This window comes from Glycine max, chromosome 5 (genome assembly GCF_000004515.6).
Source record: "Glycine max cultivar Williams 82 chromosome 5, Glycine_max_v4.0, whole genome shotgun sequence".
Lineage (NCBI taxonomy): Eukaryota > Viridiplantae > Streptophyta > Magnoliopsida > Fabales > Fabaceae > Glycine > Glycine max.
This window is the reverse complement of record NC_038241.2, coordinates 32451156-32472595: the sequence shown is the minus strand read 5'-3', so window position 1 is coordinate 32472595 and position 21440 is coordinate 32451156. Positions and strand designations below refer to the sequence as shown.

Here is a 21440-nt window from a genome sequence, read left to right as displayed (position 1 = left end):
AACTAAACCCACCAAAAAGGTGGGGTGTGGGTGTTAAGTTTCAAGTAAAAAAATATTATTTTTTTACTTTTTTATTTATTTAACTTTATGTTGAAGTAGGTTTTAGTCAAAATATAGATGCTTAGTTATTGTAGATAATATTGATTTTATCTTCAAATTTTGATTTTACTAAAATAATATGTAGTAGCTTTTGTGTCAAGTTAAATAATGGATACTAAATTTTAAAGTAAACTTACTTCCATGATAAAAAAAATATTTAAATATAAATCACTTTACTTCAAAATTAATTTTAATCAAAGTGATTTTTTTATAAAATCAAATTCATTCAAAAATTTAGTATATGTGTAGATTTTAGTTGGGAGAACTCAAAGTTATTTTTATTCTCAAACTTTATTTGTGCATTGAAATTCAGTATTGTGTATTGAAATTTTGTAAAAATACTTTCTCAACTTCTATCCAAAAATAACCGTAAATATTTTGATTACCCATTTTCAATATTAATTTCTACAAGGTTACTTCAAGTCTAATAAACAAACTATACGTGGTGGATAGTTTTTTTGTTTACTATCTCAGTTGAACAAAGCTAAAAAGCTTTTTGTAAGATTTTGATGCATCTTTATTACTTCTTGTTGCATTCTCATTGTGTCTGATGAATACAATCACTGGCATAAGGCGTGAGTCCAAGGCAGTTGTGATGGTTGCAGAGTTGAGAACTTGAGATGGAGTTTCTGCCAGCAATAACTCTATGCAAGCAACAACTTTATGAAAGAAAGGGGGATGAATGTTTCAAATATTAGATTTATATAATACCCTTTTTGTAAAATGTTGGACGGATTGAAAAACTAGATTTTAAAAGTTTTATAACCTGCAATAGAAGGTAGGATTGTGTGTTCTGTGTAGTACACAATTGTTGGATTTATGTACCTTGCCTTTTTGTGTACGGTACGTATCCATCATTTTGAGGTTAAGAATTAAAATTATTGAAAAATGTTTCTTATGGATTTAAATTGGCAACTGATGTAATTTGATTACCATATATGTGAATGTGATAATCTTTTGTAATAGAATTTTGGACGTATAATGCCATGTGCCAATCTTTCAGTTTCAGATGTGATTAAAAAAATAAAATAAAAAGGCCATATGTGAATTGTGATACTATGCCAATATCAACACCGAGAGCCTTACTTGCCTCCTTAAACGTAGTATTTGTTTTGGGTGAAATGTCAAAATTAATTTTTTACTGAGAGTGATTGATTTCATTTGACCGGGAAAGAGTAACCTCAATTTTGGCTTTGTGATAAAACAAAAAAAAATAAATCAATTATGAGGTAAAGAGTGTGTTCGATCGATTATGAGATATTAAAGACTAGGATTGGACTCCTCTAAAGTGCAGCACTTTAGAGATGTGAGTCTTTTATTTTATTAACAACTTAAATCGTTTCATGTCATTAAAAATTTCCAATTTGATATTTTACAAAAAAAAACACATTAAATTAAAATAAAAATTAAAAAATAAGAAACCACACGCATTACATCGAAGTTCTTGAGGAAACTACGTTCACCACTTACAACCTATGTTATACGATGTATGCTTCTGTTCCTGTGCTACAGGAACGAACGCTTCTTTGCATCTCCATACATACTGCACTGCACAAACACTTCCTTGCATCTCTGTTTCTGTTCTTGAAGAAACAAATCTTGTGTTCTCTGTTATGCAGGAGATCCTAGGTTAATTAACTTCTCTGCCCTCCTTATTTCAATAGAAATTAAAAAGTAAGACTATGGAGACTGAATTTGGTCATTTCAAGCATAAATATCTATACCTTATTCGAAATAATATTATTAATTATTTAGATAGAAAGCTAGAATTAAAATCCATTATAAATTAAGCAATATATAAAAAAATATTTGTTATCCACGGCTGAATTTTATTATCTAAGCTTTCTTTCTAAATATGCATAATGTAAATTCTATCAAATGTTTGGGATAAATTATTTTGAAGAAAAAAAAGTAACATTTTAAAAGTCGTAAAAATACAAGGAAAAAAAATAAGTCATATAAAATAATTTTACATAATCATCTAATTATAATGTGTAATAAATTTATTGATTATTTTAAAAGTCATATCAACGATAACTTATGATTAAATGATATTATAAAATTATTTTATTTTATTAGTACATAACAATTAAATTTTACATACATTTTTAAAAATAAGTTATGAAATATATTTTTAATAATAATTATAAAGTATTGTCCTGTTCTCATTATTTTCTTTTCTCTACTTTGTATATGCATATTGCACTAGTCTCGCAATTATCAAAAGTTATATTTCTTAGGTATAGATTACCATCCTTTTATCTTTATGAGTATATTTGATCATCTTACCTTTAATTTCTTTTAGGATATTTTGATACACATCAAGGTAGAACAACACAAAACAAACTTTGATCATCTTAATCATTTATTTCTTTCAGGGTACTTTGATACACATCAAGGCAGAACAACAAAACACAAACTTTTGAGTTATAAGACATCTTTTGGTTCCATATATTCTTTGGTGAATAATGAATAGTACAAGCAAAATAATGTATAATTTATCCTATTGTCCTTTTGAATATCAATAAAATTTATATTATGTTAATATAATTTATATTTATTATTGTAAAAATAAAATATAATTATTACTATAATAATATATATTATTAAAACATATATTAATAAAATATTATATATATATATATATGAGTACAACTCTTGTGATAATAATATCTTACGTGAAAACATGAAAATAACTAATAATAAATATTAGATCAAGATTAAAAATAGTATATGACTAAGATTAAAATATTTATAAATTAAAATTAAAATCTAATATAACCATCAAATTTATAAAAGATTCAACAAACGAAAATTAAATCTATAAAAATTATTCCATCAATTATCATTTCTTAAAAGATCCCAATTAAATTATTGTCATAATTGTCGTTGTCATTGTCACCACCTCCGTTGTTGACCATTGCCACCATGACCATCTTTGTTGCCCCTACTCGTTCCACCATTGTCTCCATGATCGTCGTTGTCATCATTGTTGTCAACCATCATCATTGACCACTACCACCATCATTGCTGTCGATTACTACCACCTTAGTCGTCATGACCTTCGTCGATTTTAAGACGTCATAATGGATATTTTTTATACATTTAATTTTTATTTTGTGAATCTTTTATAAATTTGATAGTTATATTAAATTTTAATTTGAATATATATATATATTTTAAATATTTTAATCTTATCCGCTTATTAGTTTTAATCTTGATCTGATGGATGTTATTAATTATTCTTATGTTCTCCCGTAAGAAAATATTCTCACAAGAATCAGATTATATATATATTTTCACTTTTTTAATTTGAAGTTAGCAACCAATCGTTCAAAAATAATAGAGAGTGGAGGAGCAGTTTTGAAATTAAAAACCATGAAAAAAGAATCCAACAGTAGAGGAGTGGTTTTAAGTCATAGTTCTACCTTATTTTGTTTTACAAGTATCATACACAACACTCAATTCTCATCAAATCAAAGAAAATTATTTTGAGCTGCAAAACTTTTCCTTAAAATATGTAATTATATTACATATTCCAGAGTCAAGACTTGAACATGAACTCAAAACCTTTAAACTCGAACTCAAAACTTGTAATTGAGCTGAAACAAATTGAAATCAATTGAACTCGGTAGTCTAATTCTACTTTAATTGGTTAACTTTATAATCCCAATTTGGTTTGTTCATTTTTATGATACAACGTGGTTCATAATCTATTCATACGTGGAACTGGGCTTCTGGCCCAATATATGTGGACCCAAATACAAGTCTTAGCTACATTTTTCAATAAGGATTGATAATCGTCACAATCACCAACAAGAGTTAGACAAGGGGCGAGTAAGAGATGTAGACATTACCCCTTTAAATTATATCCTCAGCATTAATGAGACCTCCATTATAAGGTAGTCATACTTACTAAGAACACATGACACAGACCTAGCAGAGCTAGGCTTTGAACTTAAGGCTTGGTAGGTTAGAGTCTGGTTTTAATATAAAGATTAATCAAGCAATCATGTTTTAACCCCTACTAAACTAGTAGTAGCGACTTAAGAAGAGGAAATTTTTATATCACTAGAACACTGCTAGCCCAATTACTTATTTTTTTTAGTTATCCAATAACTTTCTCAAATTCTTATATTGTCTTACCAAGCTAAATTACATGTTTTGATGATTCAGGTTCATTTTATATAACTTATCACAATATAATTTTGTGATATTATACATAAAATATGAAGTTATTAGTATAAGATGAGAGCAAAATGCGAGAAAATGAGATAGCAAAAAGTGGTCAGCTCAAAATACAAAACCAACAAAAGAATTCAAATCTGTGATTAGTAAAAACTTGAAAAAGTCATTAAATCAGTATATCAGCATTGCAGCACAGCAGAAGAGAGTATGCCACTGCCAAATTCCCAGCAACAGTTTGCAAAATATTTGAAGCACATTGAATCTGTCAAACATGGAAGAACCTACTACCATCTATATCATTCCCAAACAATCATGCAATTTTCTTGCTAGAGTTCTTGACTAAGGGGAAACAATTTAGGAAATGACAACAGTATGCTGAAACAAGCAAATAAATAATAAGTAATGTGGTCATGAAGATGAAATTCATCTAATATCTGGATACCGCTTCCATCGTAAATCTCATCCCCATCTATGCACTAAATACTTAAATATTCACACTACCTACTCGCAAATTATGTCTTCAGTACTACTGCTCTAACCAAAATGCTCCAAGCTTCTATGCAAACCGTAGTGCTTCTAAACCACACAATTGATTGACACAATAAAAAAGGCTGGCTAATAAGTAACAATGTTACTTCACACTTAGTCACTCACAGACATTCAAGTAAACAAAAAGCGATGCCCTGACTAATCAATCCCACTACGGCAGTTACCAAGGGATACTAATGATAGCAGATGTGGCTCAAGGCATAAGAAGACATAAACCACAAATCAAGATCAACAGTTTTGACCAGTTACCATTTAAACTTATGATATGTGGAAAGGTGGATTAAGATTTAAGATAGCAGAAGCGAATAATCCAAATAAAAATAACTTTGCATTTCATTAAAGAAGATTAAAGACATTATAAAAAAAACAAAGAAAGAAAACGTAAAACCAAGAATCAGTTGTTTTATTAGAATTCCAGCAGCTTCTCCCCCAACCCTCTCTCTTTCCCTCCCGATAGAATTGCCTTTGATGAAAGTAAAAAAAAGAGCCCCTCATTTAAGAGTCTTAGCTTTAAAGGCTAAACACTGAATACTCTGATTGCGTGCCTTTTCCCTATTAAGAGGGTCACTGAGCAAACTGATTTGCAAAGCATCACACAAACAGAAATTTTGATTATAAATATCTTCTAGTAACCAATCCCACCACAAACAATTTTACCTTGGACTACATTACACAAGCAATTTAACCTGGTAGTTATAAAAGTTGTTAAAACATATATTCAATCTACATCATTATGCAAAAGAAAAGAGCTTACGAAGGCAAACACCTATTTTGCTTTCAATTCAACAATAATTGAAGAACTTGTGTTTATGCGCCAACAATATGTCAATGCGACCATACCATAAACATGCAGAGGAATGAGCAAAACACTACTGAACCGAACCGAACCGAGCTGAGCTAGTGTCAAACAAGGATAATAGGATTGGTTCAACTTCACAAATTGCTTATTTAAAGCAACAAATGGAGACATCACTACTATTACTACTACACAAACACAAAAACTCTAAGTACTCAGCACACAATCTAATAGTGTCATTGATTAATTAGTCTCCCAACATTGTACACTATTCCATGAATTTTCCATTACACGACCACAACAACAACACAACAACAACAGAGAAACCAAACTTACAAACAGTAATTCCCGTGGCGTGCGTGTCGTGTCATACATCCAAATTCTCCATCTGAATGCTGCTCTTAAGAGGCACGTATTCTCCAAGGTACCCACCAAGATGATCATGCAACGCGCTCTTATCAATACCCTGATGATGATAACTCTTGCAAACATAGTAAAACACACTCTGCACCAACAACCCCACCAAGTTCACAATCACCAAAAGCCCCACAAGGAACCCTCCCACCACGATTCTGGTGAAAACCCCATAGTCCTCCCCACCGTGCACCACAACCACGCTGAAAACACCGGAGATAACCCCGCAGGCGACCAAATAGGCGGAGACGAGGACAGCGGCGAACCGGAGCCTGCCCTTGAGGAGGTGGTAGGACTTCTTCATGGCGGCGAGGCCGTAGACGGGCTCGAGGACGGAGACGACGGAGGCGAGGTGCCAGAGGGCGGTGATGTAGACGTGGGCGACTAAAAAGAGAGTGAGGACGATGAGGATAGCGAGGAAGAGGAGGAGGGAGTTGTCGGTGTCGATGGCGAGGATCATGAGGACCAAGGAGAGGAGGATGAGGGAGTTGTAGAGGATCATGAGGAGGGTGACCCATAGGAAGGTGAGGAAGAGGCGCTTGAAGACGCGGGGGATGGCGGAGAGGGTGGAGGAGAAGGAGACGGCCTTGGAGGTGTAGAGGGAGGCGACGGTGAAGACGGCGGCGGCGGTGGAGAGGAGGGAGAAGGCGAAGAGGAAGAGGAGGTAGAGGAACTGGATTAGAAGAAGGAGGGTCCACTCGTGGGAGGTTTGGGAAGGGTCGTTGAAAGGGGACTGCAGCTGGGAAATAAGGGGGTGCGTGAAGAGGGAATGAGCTAGAATCGCGAAGGAGAGGGGGAAGATGAGGCTGAGGGTAATGAGGTAAAATGTTTTCGGAGAACGCTTTGGGATTGAGATTGATTCTCGTAGGATGTCGGGGATGGTAAGGAATTGAAGCTCTTCTGGGGCAAGATCCATTTTCAGACTAAGAGGATGTGAGATGTGAGATGTGAGATGTGAGAGATTTCAGAGCAACCAAATTCTACATTACTCTATAAATAATATCACTTTTTTCTTTTTCTTTTTAAGCGCTCTGCTTAACCGATGCTGATTGTTGACCGCTCCACCACTCACTCTTGCTCTTCATTTATTCTCCTTCTTCTTCCCTCTTTCTTTTATAATTTAATTAAATGCGTGTTTTTATGTGAGATTGTACTAATCTTTTTTTTTTTAAAAAGGAAGGTGGTACTAATACTAGTAACTATAATGTGCTTATATTAATACTATACTAAACAATTAATATATAACAATGATAAAAATAAATCAACAAGTTAGATGACTAAATTTCTTATAGATGCATCTTATAAGTCATGAGATTATTTACTGTTTTGCATATACTCACGAAGTAACTTTTTTTATAAATATTAAAATTGTGTTTTTAAATAATTATTATTGATATTAAAATCATGTTTATTTTTCTTCTTTTTTTATTTTTAGACAAAATTATATGTTTATTCTAGTTCAAATAAACATTTAAAAAAGGACGTGTGGAGTGAGAGGAGGAGACGCAAAACCGACAATACAGCACAGGCCTGGATTTGGGCCGGCCTGAGAATTCGACCCGACCCATATAAAATTCTTACAATTTTAACTTATTACATTACATATGGTCTTAGTCCCAGTATTAAGTAGTGAGTAGTGAGAGAGGCGCGCACATCACCGGCACTTGTTTTCATTTTCAGTTCATCTTAGGGTTCAATTCTCAATATCCTCATTCCCCGTTCCCTCGCCTTTGCTTCCTAGTTCCTACTGTGACCTGTGAGTCTCCCCTTCCCGGCCTCGCCAACGGGAAATTCAACGGAGTTGTGTTTGCGAATCGCCTTTTATTATCTCATTTCTCTTGCCATTCACACACTTCTTCATTTTTGCGTTTCTCTTTTCTTACGCTCTTTTGCTTTCATTTTCATTTAAGCTAACCGCGTTTTTTTTCTTTTCTTTTCTTTTCGTTTTCCTCAGTTAATTCTCGTGTTTCTTCAGAGCGAGCCGAAGGACTTCAGCATCGGAGACCGAATCGTTGTGAGTTTTAATTTCAATGCTTCTTTGTTAGGTCAAATTGTTTTTAGGAATCTGAATCACATTGAGTCCCTCGTTGAATAACACTGCTTAATGTGATCTGGTTTAGGTGTGCGATCTAGTGTTCTGTCTTTAATTCTGCTTTCTATATAGATTTTATTTTATGTAGGCTACATGCAAATGATTATGGGCTTCTCATGTACTGGATTTTCTGCGACATTGCTTTATATTCAATGTTTTTTTTTGTTTGCGCATTTACGATACTTTTTTCCTCATCGTCTAAACCTGTTAGCTTATATTGGATGCTGATGATGATGCCAATGCTGAAAAACAGTGGGAGTAAACTTGTAGTTAATTAGTTACTAATTATGTCTATTTTTAATTCATGAGTGTCTTTACTGCATATGAATTTACGGTGCTAACTGAGTTTTATTTGTTTTTAATGTATTGCAGAGGGTGAGGGGAGTAAATAAACAGGGTGAACCGACTCAAGCCCCCATGTTGAACGGATAATTAGTTGCAATTGCAAAAGATTGTGATTGTTGGGATTGCAGAGAGAAGGGTGGTTAGTGTTAGAATAGATTGAGTGTGGATGGGGAAAGAGGAGGAGGAGATGAGGGGTGAGATTGAGGAACGACTGATAAATGAAGAGTACAAGATATGGAAGAAGAACAGTCCTTTCTTGTATGATCTGGTCATTATGCATGCCCTCGAGTGGCCTTCTCTCACTGTGGAGTGGCTTCCTGACCGCCACGAACCACCTGGCAAAGACTATTCCCTCCAGAAGGTCATCTTGGGCACCCACACTTCTGAGAATGAGCCCAATTACCTCATGCTGGCCCAAGTCCAACTCCCTCTTGATGATGCTGAGAATGATGCCCGCCACTATGACGATGATCGCCCCGACATTGGTGGCTTTGGCTGCGCCAATGGCAAGGTCCAGATCATCCAGCAGATCAACCATGAGGGTGAGGTTAACAGGGCTCGCTACATGCCCCAGAACCCTTTCATCATTGCCACCAAGACCGTTAGTGCTGAGGTTTATGTATTTGATTATAGCAAGCATCCCTCTAAGCCCCCTCTTGATGGTTTCTGTAACCCTGATTTAAGGCTTAGGGGTCATAACACTGAAGGCTATGGCTTGTCCTGGAGTAAGTTCAAGCAGGGCCACTTGCTTAGCGGTTCTGATGATGCTCAGATTTGCTTGTGGGATATTAATGGCACTCCCAAGAATAAGAGCCTAGAGGCAATGCAGATTTTTAAGGTTTGTAACCGCACCTCTTTCTGCTTTCCGGTTAGGTTAATCAGTGATTTTAATCTGTGGAAGATTTTTTTTTTTTTTTTTTTTTTTTGTGTGTGGCTAGGTTCATGAAGGTGTCGTGGAAGATGTGGCTTGGCATTTGAGGCATGAGTACTTGTTTGGTTCTGTTGGTGATGATCAATACTTACTTATATGGGACCTTCGAACGCCGGCTGCCAGCAAGCCTGTCCAATCTGTTGTTGCTCATCAAAGTGAGGTGTGTTGTTAATGCAATGAATTGGTAAATCTTTGTCGAAATTTGTATAACCTGTGGAGGAGTAACTTTCCTGTTTTATGATCTGCATGTGTTTGATATTAAACAAACTTCGCAGAGGGAATTGGAGTTACCAGTTTATATTTGGTCGTATCACCATTTACTTAATTTTTTTTTGAAATCTAACAAATTCATGAGAAAGTTTGACCTGTCTCACTAATCACAGATATTAAATCTAAAGGGTGTCATTTGTTTAACATTGATGACATATTGAAATCAAAGACTTAATTATGGGTGGTGATAGAAAATTCAATAAGCTAAACACATGAATTTCTAACTGTGGCCAAGATTAAAGAACTGGTCATTACTCCTCTCCAGTTGTATGTTGATACTATTTTACTTCTATGGCTTTTCTTTTTTTGTTTGCTTGGAGACCTTTTGAGCTTACTCAAATTTTCAGTCCAGTCTGTATGCTCTTGTAATGCTCTCCATTATGCTTTAGTTGCTTGTATCTTTTTAACTCTGGTATGTTCACCATATTTTGGTGGGTTTTCAATGTTTTAAAAATGCTAATACTCTTATACTCAATATCACACACTGATAAAAGCTTTTTTTTCCTTTCTTGGATATCTTGCCAGGTTAACTGCTTGGCTTTCAATCCCTTTAATGAATGGGTTGTTGCTACTGGTTCTACGGATAAAACTGTGAAATTGTTTGATCTGCGGAAGATCAATACTCCGCTGCACATCTTTGATTCTCACAAGTAAGATTCTCATAAGATTTTCAATAATTGCTGTATTTGTACTTATATTTAGCAGTTATTGATCTGGATTGCTGTTCTTTGGTCCAACAGGGAGGAGGTTTTCCAGGTTGGCTGGAATCCAAAGAATGAGACTATCTTGGCTTCTTGTTGTCTGGGTAGGAGACTCATGGTGTGGGATCTTAGCAGGTATTGCTTAATAAAAGCATTATCATCTCTGGAGTTTTTAGTGGATTTATTTCTTTTTGTTGTCCTGAAATGTATATTAAGTCATGGTACCCTAGTGGAATTGTTATAGGTGTTGATAAATCATAAAGCATATCAATGACACTTCCCCTAAAGTTCAAGTGCTTGCTATACTTTGTTCTATGGCATGTTTGATCCACTAAAATATCAGGGTAATGTTTTGGATGGGTTTGTACAATGTCTAAAGTTTGAGGTCTCAATCAATGGCTTTCACATCAGGGGATTTGTTAGGAATACTGAAATCTATTCCATGGTGTTACAGTTTAAGCCCTTGAGATAGTTGAATCCTTGGCATGCAGTCTAATCAATTCTTGTTTCTTTTGGGGGGAAAATGCTTGCTTAGAATTTAGGTTGCTTTTACATGCTGATTTGTTAAAATTTATCTGTGGATTTTTCATCTCTTCTGGCGAATGAGGTCACACTGCTTGAATGATAGCTCCCTCTCTTTCCAGCAAATTGGATAACAATTTCTCAGTCTGAACCCTTGGACTTAGTTATAGTACGGTTTTATTAGATATCAGGTCAGCTTTAGCTTGTAGCTCAAATGTTAAATGACTATTGAGGATTGATTAAAAAATACCTATAGTTGTTAAATCATATCATGATAAATCATAGATATTCCAAATGTTTGCCTTAATAACAGAGTTCACCCATTTTTTCTGCAGGATTGATGAAGAGCAGTCACCAGAAGATGCCGAAGATGGTCCACCAGAGTTGCTCTTTATTCATGGTGGTCATACAAGCAAAATATCTGACTTTTCCTGGAATCCATGTGAAGATTGGGTTGTTGCTAGTGTCGCTGAAGACAACATACTTCAAATATGGCAGATGGCAGAGAACATATACCACGACGAAGATGATCTGCCAGAAGAGTCAACAAAGGCAGCAGCATCCTAATGTAATTGATGGACATGATAATTAGTGTAGTGTTTAATTAATACAGGTTCAGTGTTGTGGACTCGGGGAGCTTTTTCCATATTTTAAATTCGTGCTATTACTTCGTTTTTCACCTTAGTTGTAGCTGTGTTTTTGTGAGGTATGAAATATGATTGCCTTCTCCAGTAGCATGCTGAACCACCGAGACCTAGTGTAACTTTCGATGCTAAAAGGTTTCCCATTTATCATGACTGACTGATAGTGTTCATAATCCATTCTAGTTACAGCTGTGTATTGTCCCAAAAAATTAAGTTTTTATTCCAGTTTTAAAAATTGCTTTACAAAATGCTTGCGAAAAATAAAACAGTAAAAGACTGAAATATTTTTTTAACTCAAGAATTTAATTGAAGATTTTGCGAAGTGAAATTAAAATGATTAAAATTTAAATTTTGTGGTATTAAAGTTTTTTTCCCCTTTTCTAATTGCAACTTGCAAATAGTTGGTGCGAGCCTCTGTTTTTTGTAAGACACTCAGATACCTGCTTATCCTTAGTCAAAGCCAAGTCAATCTTTCAAGCATATAGATTATTTCAATGAAATTAAACTGTTATTTGGTTGCATCAATTTATAAAAATAACTAAATGAAACTTGTGAAGTGCCAGCAATCAGGCAACTCGCGGTATCGCCACATATATAACCTCGAGGGATGTTGCTTCTTACACTTTCCGGATCCACTTTCTTTTTTACTTCTGGAATGACTAATCAAAAGAGAAAAAAAAAATAAAAATTCTGAAAAGAGTACAGGAAACTTGGGAAGAAGCAACAACCTAATCTTGAATACGTAAACATCAGTGATTGACAGGGTTTATGACGGAGCAAAAGGTTTGAGCTGATAAAATGCCATTCATTTTTTTTTTTAATTTGTACTGATGATTTAACATGAAATTTTACTATTTTGTCACATGCATAATTTGTCTATAACACTCGTTGTGTTTAATAACTTTTCAAATATTCACCTGTAAAATTCGTCCACACTAAAAAAACTTTGATTAACTGTCACGATTAAAACAAATTTATAAACTTTTGTTTTCTCCGTTTTAATCTTCTGGTTATTTTACATTATAACTACGTCAATCCTCGTGATTTTCTTAAAAGAATAAATAATAACAATTCAATCCTCATGAACCCATAATATTTTGCTCGCTAATAGAAAATTCAAATGTAGAAATTATGTATGCATCAATTTATCGTACATATTTCATACTTCTTATCCTCGCACATCCTTACTTAAGAGGGAACTTTGGGTAGAGAGAAACTTTTAGTTTCTTAAAAATCTTAGGCTGATAATCTGAATTTCACATATTTGATATTTATTTTTAAAAAATAATATTCTTGGAAAAAAAAATATTTCCTGAGAAGATTTTTTAAATATTTTTTCATAAAAACTTTTCCATGAGAGATAATTTTATTTTTGTTTAATTTTTTTACTACATTAAAAATATCATATTACTCTTGTTATATTAAAATAAATGATAAAAATATCATATAATTCTTTAGTTCCTAAAAAATTTATCTAAATATTTATAATGATCAACCAAACAAATTTTGTTTATTCACAAGATTCATGATTCTCGAGTATGAAAATGCCGCCCAAGTATCTTCGTTCTTTTTCATTCATTCTTTATCATTTATTTTATGGCTATGAAAATAATCTCTTTAGTGACATGCACAAACAATAACTAATCTCCTGAAAAAAAGACCTGAAAACAAGAATGAAGCATTGCAATAAAGGATCTTATTCTGATTGTAAGGTGAGTTATGTTAATTTATTTTACAACCATTTATTATTACAAAAGATATAATTAAAAACATTGTGTTATTGTATAAAAATTAAAGCATGAATTGTAATAATTAAACACAATTTAAATTAATTTTCTATTAGTCCGTTTTATTTAACTTGAAGAGCTTTGGGTTTGGAAAAGTTTAGGGTTAGATGTGTTTTTTATTAGTCATAACGAGTGCCTTAATTTAGAGTGGTTCTAGATTACGCAGTTGCTATGAACGAATTGGATGAACCAATTCGCATTAGTTTTTAAGGGCCTGCTACTGTAGGATTGGATAAATACTAAAATAGTAACAATTTGGATAGGCATATTGAGATTCAAATTGCCTTCACTGCAAAAAGTTTTCATGCCTAAAAATATATAGTTCCTGTCAGTTTGTCCATAAACAGAGCGCAACTAGTCATGGAAAATTTTATCAGGCAACCTCGTGTAAGATCTTTCATGTATATCATAATGGTAAGTAGTTGAGTACAAAAAGGGGTTGGAGAAAGGCATTATTGAAAAAGTAAGAAGGTATACATTATTTCTCCTCAAAGCGCCGCAGCACAGACTCAGCGAAGATTTGTTGCCTACAAAATGATTATGATAATCAACGAGGTAAGTAACATGATTCAAATTTCTCATGAATGGGAAATGTGTGAGCAAACCTAACATGGTGTATGACTGGTTTGGTTGGTACAAGAAAATTCTAGCACACAGAATTAATTGCAAAATTAAGAAGTTTTAAATTTTAATATTATATTTAACAAATCCTACACGGAAAAGTAGATACATGAAATGCTGCCAATGCTAAATTTCATGTATGACTAAGGGTGCGATTGATTTATGGAAATATTCTGTGTTTCAATTATTACACAAATGTCACTTAGTTTTCACTTAATTATGCTACCTAGTAACCTCCATTATATTCTAAAAGATTATACACCCCTTTTTTCCTTGAGAACAACGTGTTGCACTTTAGTCTATTTTTAATGTAAACGAACTTCTTAAGGACATTGTCTCTCTTCCTCTGCGATTCTCAACATCATTGGTAGCTACTCATAAACCTGTAGTACTATTGACTTCAGGACTTGGAACAAAAATAACTGACATGCATAATTTTAAATATAACACCTACGTCATAAAGACTATAAGATAACATAGTTGAGAGATTGGGAGATTGAACTTACTTTCCTTCTCTGTGCTTTGGACTAGGGCGAGAATACTTCAGATATCCATCCCAAGGAACCTTTTTAAGCCCAGCTCGATGTGAGATTATGTCTCTAACCCTACACCATTGAAATAATAGATACTGTTTCAATGCCTTAAAGCAAAATGTAGACATTATGTACATGCTATCACTGCATATTCCAAACAATCTTGGACAGAGATCTGTTACCTCTCTGCAAATTCAATGGGTGTCTCCCCTGGCTTCAAATTTTGTGGCTCCAAGTACCAAACATCACAAACTACAGCCCAAGATGTCATTAATTGCAAGAGATGAGTTGTGAATGATTGCCTGCAAATGTAGGAGATACAACAACTCTTATCCAGCAATATAAAAAAACAATGAATGAATAGAAACAGTAATTAACATGTAACAAGCATCTTCTTACTTTCGACTATTCCAAAAAGCATCTACGAAAATTTTGTTGTACTTGATTGCAACTGGGCAAATTGTGCAGCCAAGTTCAAACGCACCCTAAACATCATTAAAATTAGAAGAGGCTTCAATTTAAACTATCAGACAACAGGAATTAGAATACAAGTCAATGGAAAGCCTAATGTATAAATAAAAGTGTAAAACTCAGCATTTCACATAATGCAAATGCAAATGATCCTATACCTTCTTGAACATGACAGAGTAGTGATTATTTACACAAGTTCCTTCAGGAAATATAAGAAGAGGGTTGTTGTTAGCTCCCAGGACATGATCCCTCAATCTGAAATATGAAAAATCATGTAAGAATAAGATTTGAGGTATATACTTCCCAGCATTTTCAATTATACTTACTTCCTTGCCACAACTTCTCGATCCTTTGCCTCTGTACGGTTGAACCAGATACACCCTACACTCTCCAAAATGGTGCTCTGCAATAATCCTGTGATTGAAATGCAGAAATGCATCAGGCATAACTTGTAATTGTGAAGTGCCCATCAAACTTGAAGGAAGTAGAGCTGGATGATTAGAGAGTTTAGTAACAAATGCACAATGTACTACAATAGAAACATGCAGTAGCCCCTATTGAGAGGTGACAAAAAATGGTCTAGCATAATTAATTTGGCTGTGTGATGGAAGATAATTTAGATGAAATGGAAGATAATCTGATTAAAAGTGAATCCATGTACCTGTAGCCAACCCCAACTAGGGCCCCCTTTTTAAACTTTTAAAAGAAAATGATCTTACCTATCAACTAGTCATTTTCTCGACAATTTACCCCCACAGCTCTAAGATCGGAGTTCTTACACCAGTTGATAGAAACTGGATCGAAATTGTAGAGAGAAAAGCTTCTATTAACAGAAAGGTGTACAAATCATTCCCTAGACTTTTGAGAGGCCAGGATTCTCCCACAACAATCTGAATTCTCTCTCAAATCACAAGATAAAATCTCCCTCTCAACCCCTTTTCTTATTTATAGCCAACATGCCTTGTTTCTCCAATTATCTCAGTCCCCAACTAGCTAACTAACTAACTATGGTGGTTACCTATCACATGATCTCCCCTCATCCATTGTTACTAACCGCAATCAACTCTTTATGAGTAGTTTTTTGGAGGAACTGTTTCATAAGGCGAGTACCCAACGCCGGATAAGCACTGCTTATCATCATTAAACAAACTGGTAGACAAGGTGGTAAAAAGATGTTTGGAGGTTTGTTTGCCTTGCTTGACAGGTACAAAGCAAAGACTGGTCATTGCATTTAGCTTGGGCTGAATTTGGGTTCAATACTAATTACAATGTGTCCACTAAGATGTCTCCTTTCTGAGCCTTGTATGGGCAAGACCCTCCTTTATTATTGAAAGGAACCACAATAGCTTCCAAAATTAAGGAAGTTAATCAACTTGCTCAGCAACAAGACACCTAGCTGACAGAATTGTGCAAGAGTTTGCTTTGAGCACAAGAGCAAATGAAAAGGGTATGCTAACAAGAAACCTTGGAGATTGACCTCACCTTTCCTCAATTCCACCTTGAGGACAATGTGCCACTTATGGCTAGGCGTTCTATTGTTTCTCCAATACTAAGGTCTATGAGAAGAGAAATAAGAGAAGGAGTAAGGAAGGTATCCCATGTAACTAACTTGATGATTGTTATATAGTTTGTTGTGTAAATAACTAGAAGGCAGTTAGTAAGAGCTAGTTATCAGGTTATACAAACTATAAGAGTGGAGACTGGACAGTAAGGATCAGGAATATTGTAGGCATCAGTTTGGAAGGGGCCAGGTTTCTCAAAATAAAAATAGCTGGGCATTGTGTTTTCTGTAACTACTTCACTTAGTGAATAAGGAATCTCTCATCTCTCTGTTCTGTCAATCTTTCTCTTCTTTCTGCTATATTCTAATAGCAGTTCAATCAGTTCATCATGTACACCCTTCATCTAAATGACCATTTAAACTGCTCAATGGTAAAGGATGAAGTGCCTAATAACAAAAGGCATTAATCCTAAGTTTTTTTTATTGTTGTATATTTTGCACAATATTCACACTCTGACTTGAAAACAAGCTTTCATTTTGATAAGAGTTTGTTGTGTAAATATCGGAAGAAGAGTGCAATTGTGTTAGCACCATAATATTCTTAAAAACTAATTCACCCAGAGATGGTATGACACAAGCAAATAAAGATAATAAAAAAACTGTATTGATGATAAAGACAAGGCTTCTTGTGTATTTAAAGCCACACATAGCACTATAAACTTACCAACCCATCCAGGATGCTTCTGCATAATAACAGCAAATGCAGTCATCTGTTCTAAGATAATGAAATCAATCATGGAAGTATGATTGGCCACAAAAACCTGTTCAATAAAGGAAAATGCAGATTATTAATAAATAGCATTCACATTTTGATGGATATGTGAATAAGAACATGGAAGCATCAATATACATCAGACAAACCTGTTTTGGTCGGATACTAGGTCTTGGCCCATGGTACTTGACAACCCCAGTCCATGATGCAACAAAGAAACTGCACATCATCTCCACCAAACACCTCTGAAAGAAACGAGAATTGAGCAATTTAGAGTACCTTGGTTTGATGCAAGTCAGTATATTCAAGTTTCTATTCATCAAAGGGAAGGAAAATAGAAAGAGTAAATTAGAAGTTGTATACATCTCATGCCATGCACTCATCATCCGTCAATTAAGTAAATAGATATTTAAGAAATAAAGGGCAAAATAAATTATGTCCTCTAGCGAATTGGCCAAAATTTGTTGCATTCATCAAAGATGATAAAAATAACAGATTTTATCTACTTATATTTTTATTTTTCAACATGTTCTGATTCTTCCAGTTGTCTTCCCATTAAAGTTTTACACGTAATCATCCAACAATTTTTCTTTTTCCTATAGGGCCACTAGGCTGACCAGTAATTAGATTTTAAAAATCAGGTTCCTAGCGAAAATCCTTCAAATATGATAGTAAAATTAACAGAAGTTAAAAGGATAAAGCATATGACAAAAGCAATGCTTTTCATGATAGATGAGGCAACGTAAATTGACATCAGATAATAGGTGTTTAAAATTAAAACAAATGAAGTGAAGGCTTACTAAAACACTAAAATAAAAGTGGATTAACAGCAGTAGATCAATTCACACCAAGTCTCAAAACTCCTTCGTAGTGATAATAATAAGGAAACAGAATACAAACAATATGTATAACACAAACAATACCAAATATTTGGACATTATATGCCTTAGCGTTGGAAATATCATTAGCACATTACCAGAAGTTCATTTTGTGTTTTAAGATAAGCTAAATCAGAAACTTGAAGCCTCTCTTTTACTTTTTATGGACTTGGTTGAAAGTTCAAAGAAGTCTTAAAATAATGTTATAACAGATAGTAAAATTGCATACAACAGAAATCTATGTTAAAAAAATTTAACTGGCGGAAAATAGCAAGGATAATCTGAATTGATACTTCAATCTTTTTCCTCAAATCATCATTTCCTTTCAGGAGGGAGTGCACTGGAATGAAGGCTGAAAGAAATATAATCCATCCTAATGTCAACACTAGAATCCTGCAGAGTCAAATAGGACACATCAGATGGCCAGGAAAAGATTATAGTAAAGTATGACATTAACATGAGAAGCATAAAAGAGAGACTAATACGCCAAACACAAACATTACGTCTGAAATCACAAAATTTGAAAATTCATTTGATTTTCAAAAGGAGTTGCTTTGATTTTGAAATCTTTGTGATTTTAGTTGAGTACATGCAGAAATCTGCTCAAATTTGGTTGGATTTGATTTAAGTTTTAATTATTTAAATTGACAACATTGTTCTCATTATACTTTTGAGAGAGAAATCATATTATTTGAAGGTAAAAGAGAAAAATTATCAAGATAAAATGAATTTAATTCATTTTTAATGAGTTCCAAACATGGGGATCGGTTTCTAAATCAAATTGGTTCTATTTTTTAATGATTACAAACACGAGGAAAGGGAAATTTAGTTTAATTAAAACTAAAGTTCAAATAATATCCTAATAACTTTTTTTCTATGATTGAATGATTTCAGAAGTGCTATCACAACATGCATAACATGTAAGTATGTATAGAAAAGGAATAAGCTAACCTAATAGGGAACAAGATCAAATATCGAACCACCACTCCACAGCACCACAAAGGAAACAAATAAACATTCCAGTTCCAAGGTTCTGGAGGATTTGACTTGAAGCACCTTGTGAATGTATCCTATCCAACATAAAATTCAGAGTTAGTGAGCAAATTTGAAAGATATTTAAAAAAAAGATCATGCCTGATGGCTTCAGGCTTGGACAGAATATGGGAATAGCAAAGAAATATAAACATAAGAGATAAGACAGTTCAGTTCCTCTCTGTGCTGGATTGCTCTTGGGATTGGAAATTTTGGGATTGGTGTGAAATTGCCAATCATACCCACACGTTCGTGGGATCTGTGGGTTTTGATGTTCCAAATTTGTTTGATGCAGCTGGGTTCATGGGTCTGGTTTTGTGATCTGGGCTGAAAAACAAAACCTCATTTCATTCCCTCACTTGAACATCACTCTCTGCGTATTTGTACTCTCTAATCTATCCTGCTCCCTCACTTTCTGTTCTCCATGGCCTCTGCCTTCTGTTTCTGCATTCTAACTTCTGCCTTCATTGACCATCATCTGTGTCCTGTATTCTACATTCTGGACTCAATTTCTCTGTTCTCTCTGTATTCTGCCTTCAGTGTTTGTACAAAAAAAAAATGTCTTCAAATGCTAGTGCTAGTGGGGCTGGTGGCAAGTGGCAACAGTAATGAGGCTGTTGGTAGTGGACAGTTCTCTCTTCCAATTTTTGTGTTTTAGTACTTTCAGTTATGTTATAAAAAATTATTTTGTGACTTATTATGAGTTGTATGTTATGAATTTTCAATTTTAGTTAAATGTTGTGATTTGAATGTTATTTTTGTTATCTAGGTTATTTTCTATGCATATGAATGTGTTTAAAGTATAATTTTACATTTTCAGCAGGATCTTTCCATCCTTGTTATGATCCTGCAATTTACGACCTTCCATCCCCTTCCTGATCTCAAGTAGAATCTCAATTTTAACAACATCAAAAGACAGTCTATTGCGGCAGGTCAAGATTTAGTTTTAGAAAAGGATGAATTTATCCATCATGTTTGACCTTGAATTCTCTCAACAACAATTTCATCATCAGTGATTTTCTAAAAGATAGTAATTGACATAGTGATACCACAAAGCAGAAAAACTACAAATAAAGGCAAGGTCAAAAGCTCACATCTACAATGGCACGTGCTGCCTCAGATAGACTAGGAGAAATGTCTAGCAAATCACACCTGAAATATAGAAGTGGTAAATCTGAAAACTGCATTGTCAGGAGAGAAGGGGAAACATTTAAAATGACAACTAAGAAAACTGAAAACTCTTTTTGAAAAGAGTAATCAAACATGCCCTTAATCTCCATTCCTCAATTAGATAATGTAAATTAAAAAAAACTACTCCATTTTCACTGCCCCCTAATTTTCAGCATCTAAGCAAGACATGGAAATGGAAATGGAGGATAGACATACAGGCGGAGCTTGCCATGCCGTTCTTGTTGAACACTGGATCCAGAAGGCAGGTAATCTTCAATGTGAAGGTCCAATTCAGAACTCGACGATTTGAGTTTCCCAATGCCATTCATCCTTGTTACGCTACCACCACGACCAGAAAAGTGTGATTAAGTTAAACTTTTCGATCCTAAAATACGTATAGTGAAAAATTAACTGATTCAATACAAAATTACAAATATTTAAAGAGTTAACAGATTTCACCATTAGTAGTAGCAATTAATTAATTAATTGTATCATTGAATTTCATCAAATTGGTTCAATGCAATTAGATAAAAATAGAAAACCCTGACAACCGAAGAATCTAGGAAGCGTAACTGTAACAATGTACGAGATCGCATTGGTACCTGGGAGGAAATCCCAAGAAAGTGAAAATTAAAGGAAAAAAAAAAGTGACGAAGAGAAAGAGCTCACCGACGAGGGAATAGAAAACAGATTCAGGTGACGGAGAGGGTGAGCGATTGCATGGGAGGTTGCAGAAACCAACTCTAACAAGGAGAAAGAACGAAGAGTGGTGAACAAAGTGGCATGACTGTAATTTTCTGAATCGATTGAGGGTAATTTTGTCCCAACGAAAAATGGATTCATCCGAGTCGTTTGGGATATGTCTACCGCGCGTAATTGTTTTCTTGAGTGGTTCGCTGCTTTTTTCCCCAGTCAAGTGAAACAAGATTAACTTGGGAATTTAATTAGAATGTTTATTTTTATTGACGAATATTAAGAATATACTTATAATAAGATTAGTGATTTTTATAATAGTTATCATAAAAGTTACATTTTTCTTATAAAAAATATAAGTATTTTTTTAATTAATAAAATTTTGTTTATGAAAAAGACCAAATTATAATTTTTGATTTTTTAGTTGGATA

At 34.1% G+C, this 21440-nt stretch overlaps 3 protein-coding genes across 7 annotated transcripts; 1 reads left to right on the top strand and 2 right to left on the bottom strand.

The window, feature by feature from the left end:
• Nucleotides 1-5758: 5758 nt before the first annotated feature.
• LOC100797824 (uncharacterized) lies at nt 5759-7128 on the bottom strand. Its single transcript, XM_003524761.5, has one exon. The coding sequence runs from the start codon at nt 6960-6962 to the stop codon at nt 6000-6002; it is 963 nt and encodes a 320-aa protein (XP_003524809.1). The 5' UTR covers nt 6963-7128; the 3' UTR covers nt 5759-5999.
• A 523-nt stretch (nt 7129-7651) lies between these two features.
• LOC100796217 (WD-40 repeat-containing protein MSI1) lies at nt 7652-11706 on the top strand. Of its 3 annotated transcripts, none has more exons than XM_003524758.5 (7): nt 7652-7802; nt 8001-8060; nt 8511-9321; nt 9422-9574; nt 10210-10334; nt 10425-10520; nt 11243-11706. In XM_003524758.5, exons 3-7 carry the CDS (start codon nt 8650-8652, stop codon nt 11472-11474), a joined length of 1278 nt encoding a protein of 425 aa, XP_003524806.1. In that variant the 5' UTR covers nt 7652-7802; nt 8001-8060; nt 8511-8649; the 3' UTR covers nt 11475-11706. The 3 variants fall into 3 exon arrangements, with proteins under 3 accessions (XP_003524806.1, XP_006580046.1, XP_014631124.1); XM_006579983.4 differs by having other exon boundaries at nt 7670-7846; XM_014775638.3 differs by having other exon boundaries at nt 7670-7849.
• Nucleotides 11707-13623: 1917 nt separating this feature from the next.
• On the bottom strand, nt 13624-21187 carry LOC100795690 (glycerol-3-phosphate acyltransferase 9). Of its 3 annotated transcripts, none has more exons than XM_006579981.4 (13): nt 20986-21187; nt 20533-20701; nt 20241-20298; nt 19066-19184; nt 18408-18507; nt 17386-17481; nt 17189-17285; nt 15290-15377; nt 15122-15218; nt 14892-14977; nt 14675-14794; nt 14466-14564; nt 13624-13865 (listed from the first exon to the last, which is right to left on the bottom strand). In XM_006579981.4, exons 2-13 carry the CDS (start codon nt 20643-20645, stop codon nt 13817-13819), a joined length of 1122 nt encoding a protein of 373 aa, XP_006580044.1. In that variant the 5' UTR covers nt 20646-20701; nt 20986-21187; the 3' UTR covers nt 13624-13816. The 3 variants fall into 3 exon arrangements, with proteins under 3 accessions (XP_006580044.1, XP_003524805.1, XP_006580045.1); XM_003524757.5 differs by having other exon boundaries at nt 20533-20655; nt 20986-21185; XM_006579982.4 differs by lacking the exon at nt 13624-13865 and adding an exon at nt 14005-14342 and having other exon boundaries at nt 20533-20655.
• Between the last annotated feature and the right edge of the window lie 253 nt (nt 21188-21440).

Coding starts and splice junctions, on each gene's coding strand:
- LOC100797824 (XM_003524761.5), bottom strand. CDS start 6,962: ATGGATCTTGCCCCAGAAGAGCTTCAATTCCTTACCATCCCCGACATC.
- LOC100796217 (XM_003524758.5), top strand. CDS start 8,650: ATGGGGAAAGAGGAGGAGGAGATGAGGGGTGAGATTGAGGAACGACTG. Junction 9,322..9,421: donor AGGCAATGCAGATTTTTAAG/GTTTGTAACCGC, acceptor GTGTGTGGCTAG/GTTCATGAAGGTGTCGTGGA. Junction 10,335..10,424: donor CACATCTTTGATTCTCACAA/GTAAGATTCTCA, acceptor TTGGTCCAACAG/GGAGGAGGTTTTCCAGGTTG.
- LOC100795690 (XM_006579981.4), bottom strand. CDS start 20,645: ATGAATGGCATTGGGAAACTCAAATCGTCGAGTTCTGAATTGGACCTT. Junction 17,482..18,407: donor ATTTGAGGAAAAAGATTGAA/GTATCAATTCAG, acceptor CGTTTCTTTCAG/AGGTGTTTGGTGGAGATGAT. Junction 14,978..15,121: donor ACTCTGTCATGTTCAAGAAG/GTATAGGATCAT, acceptor AATGATGTTTAG/GGTGCGTTTGAACTTGGCTG.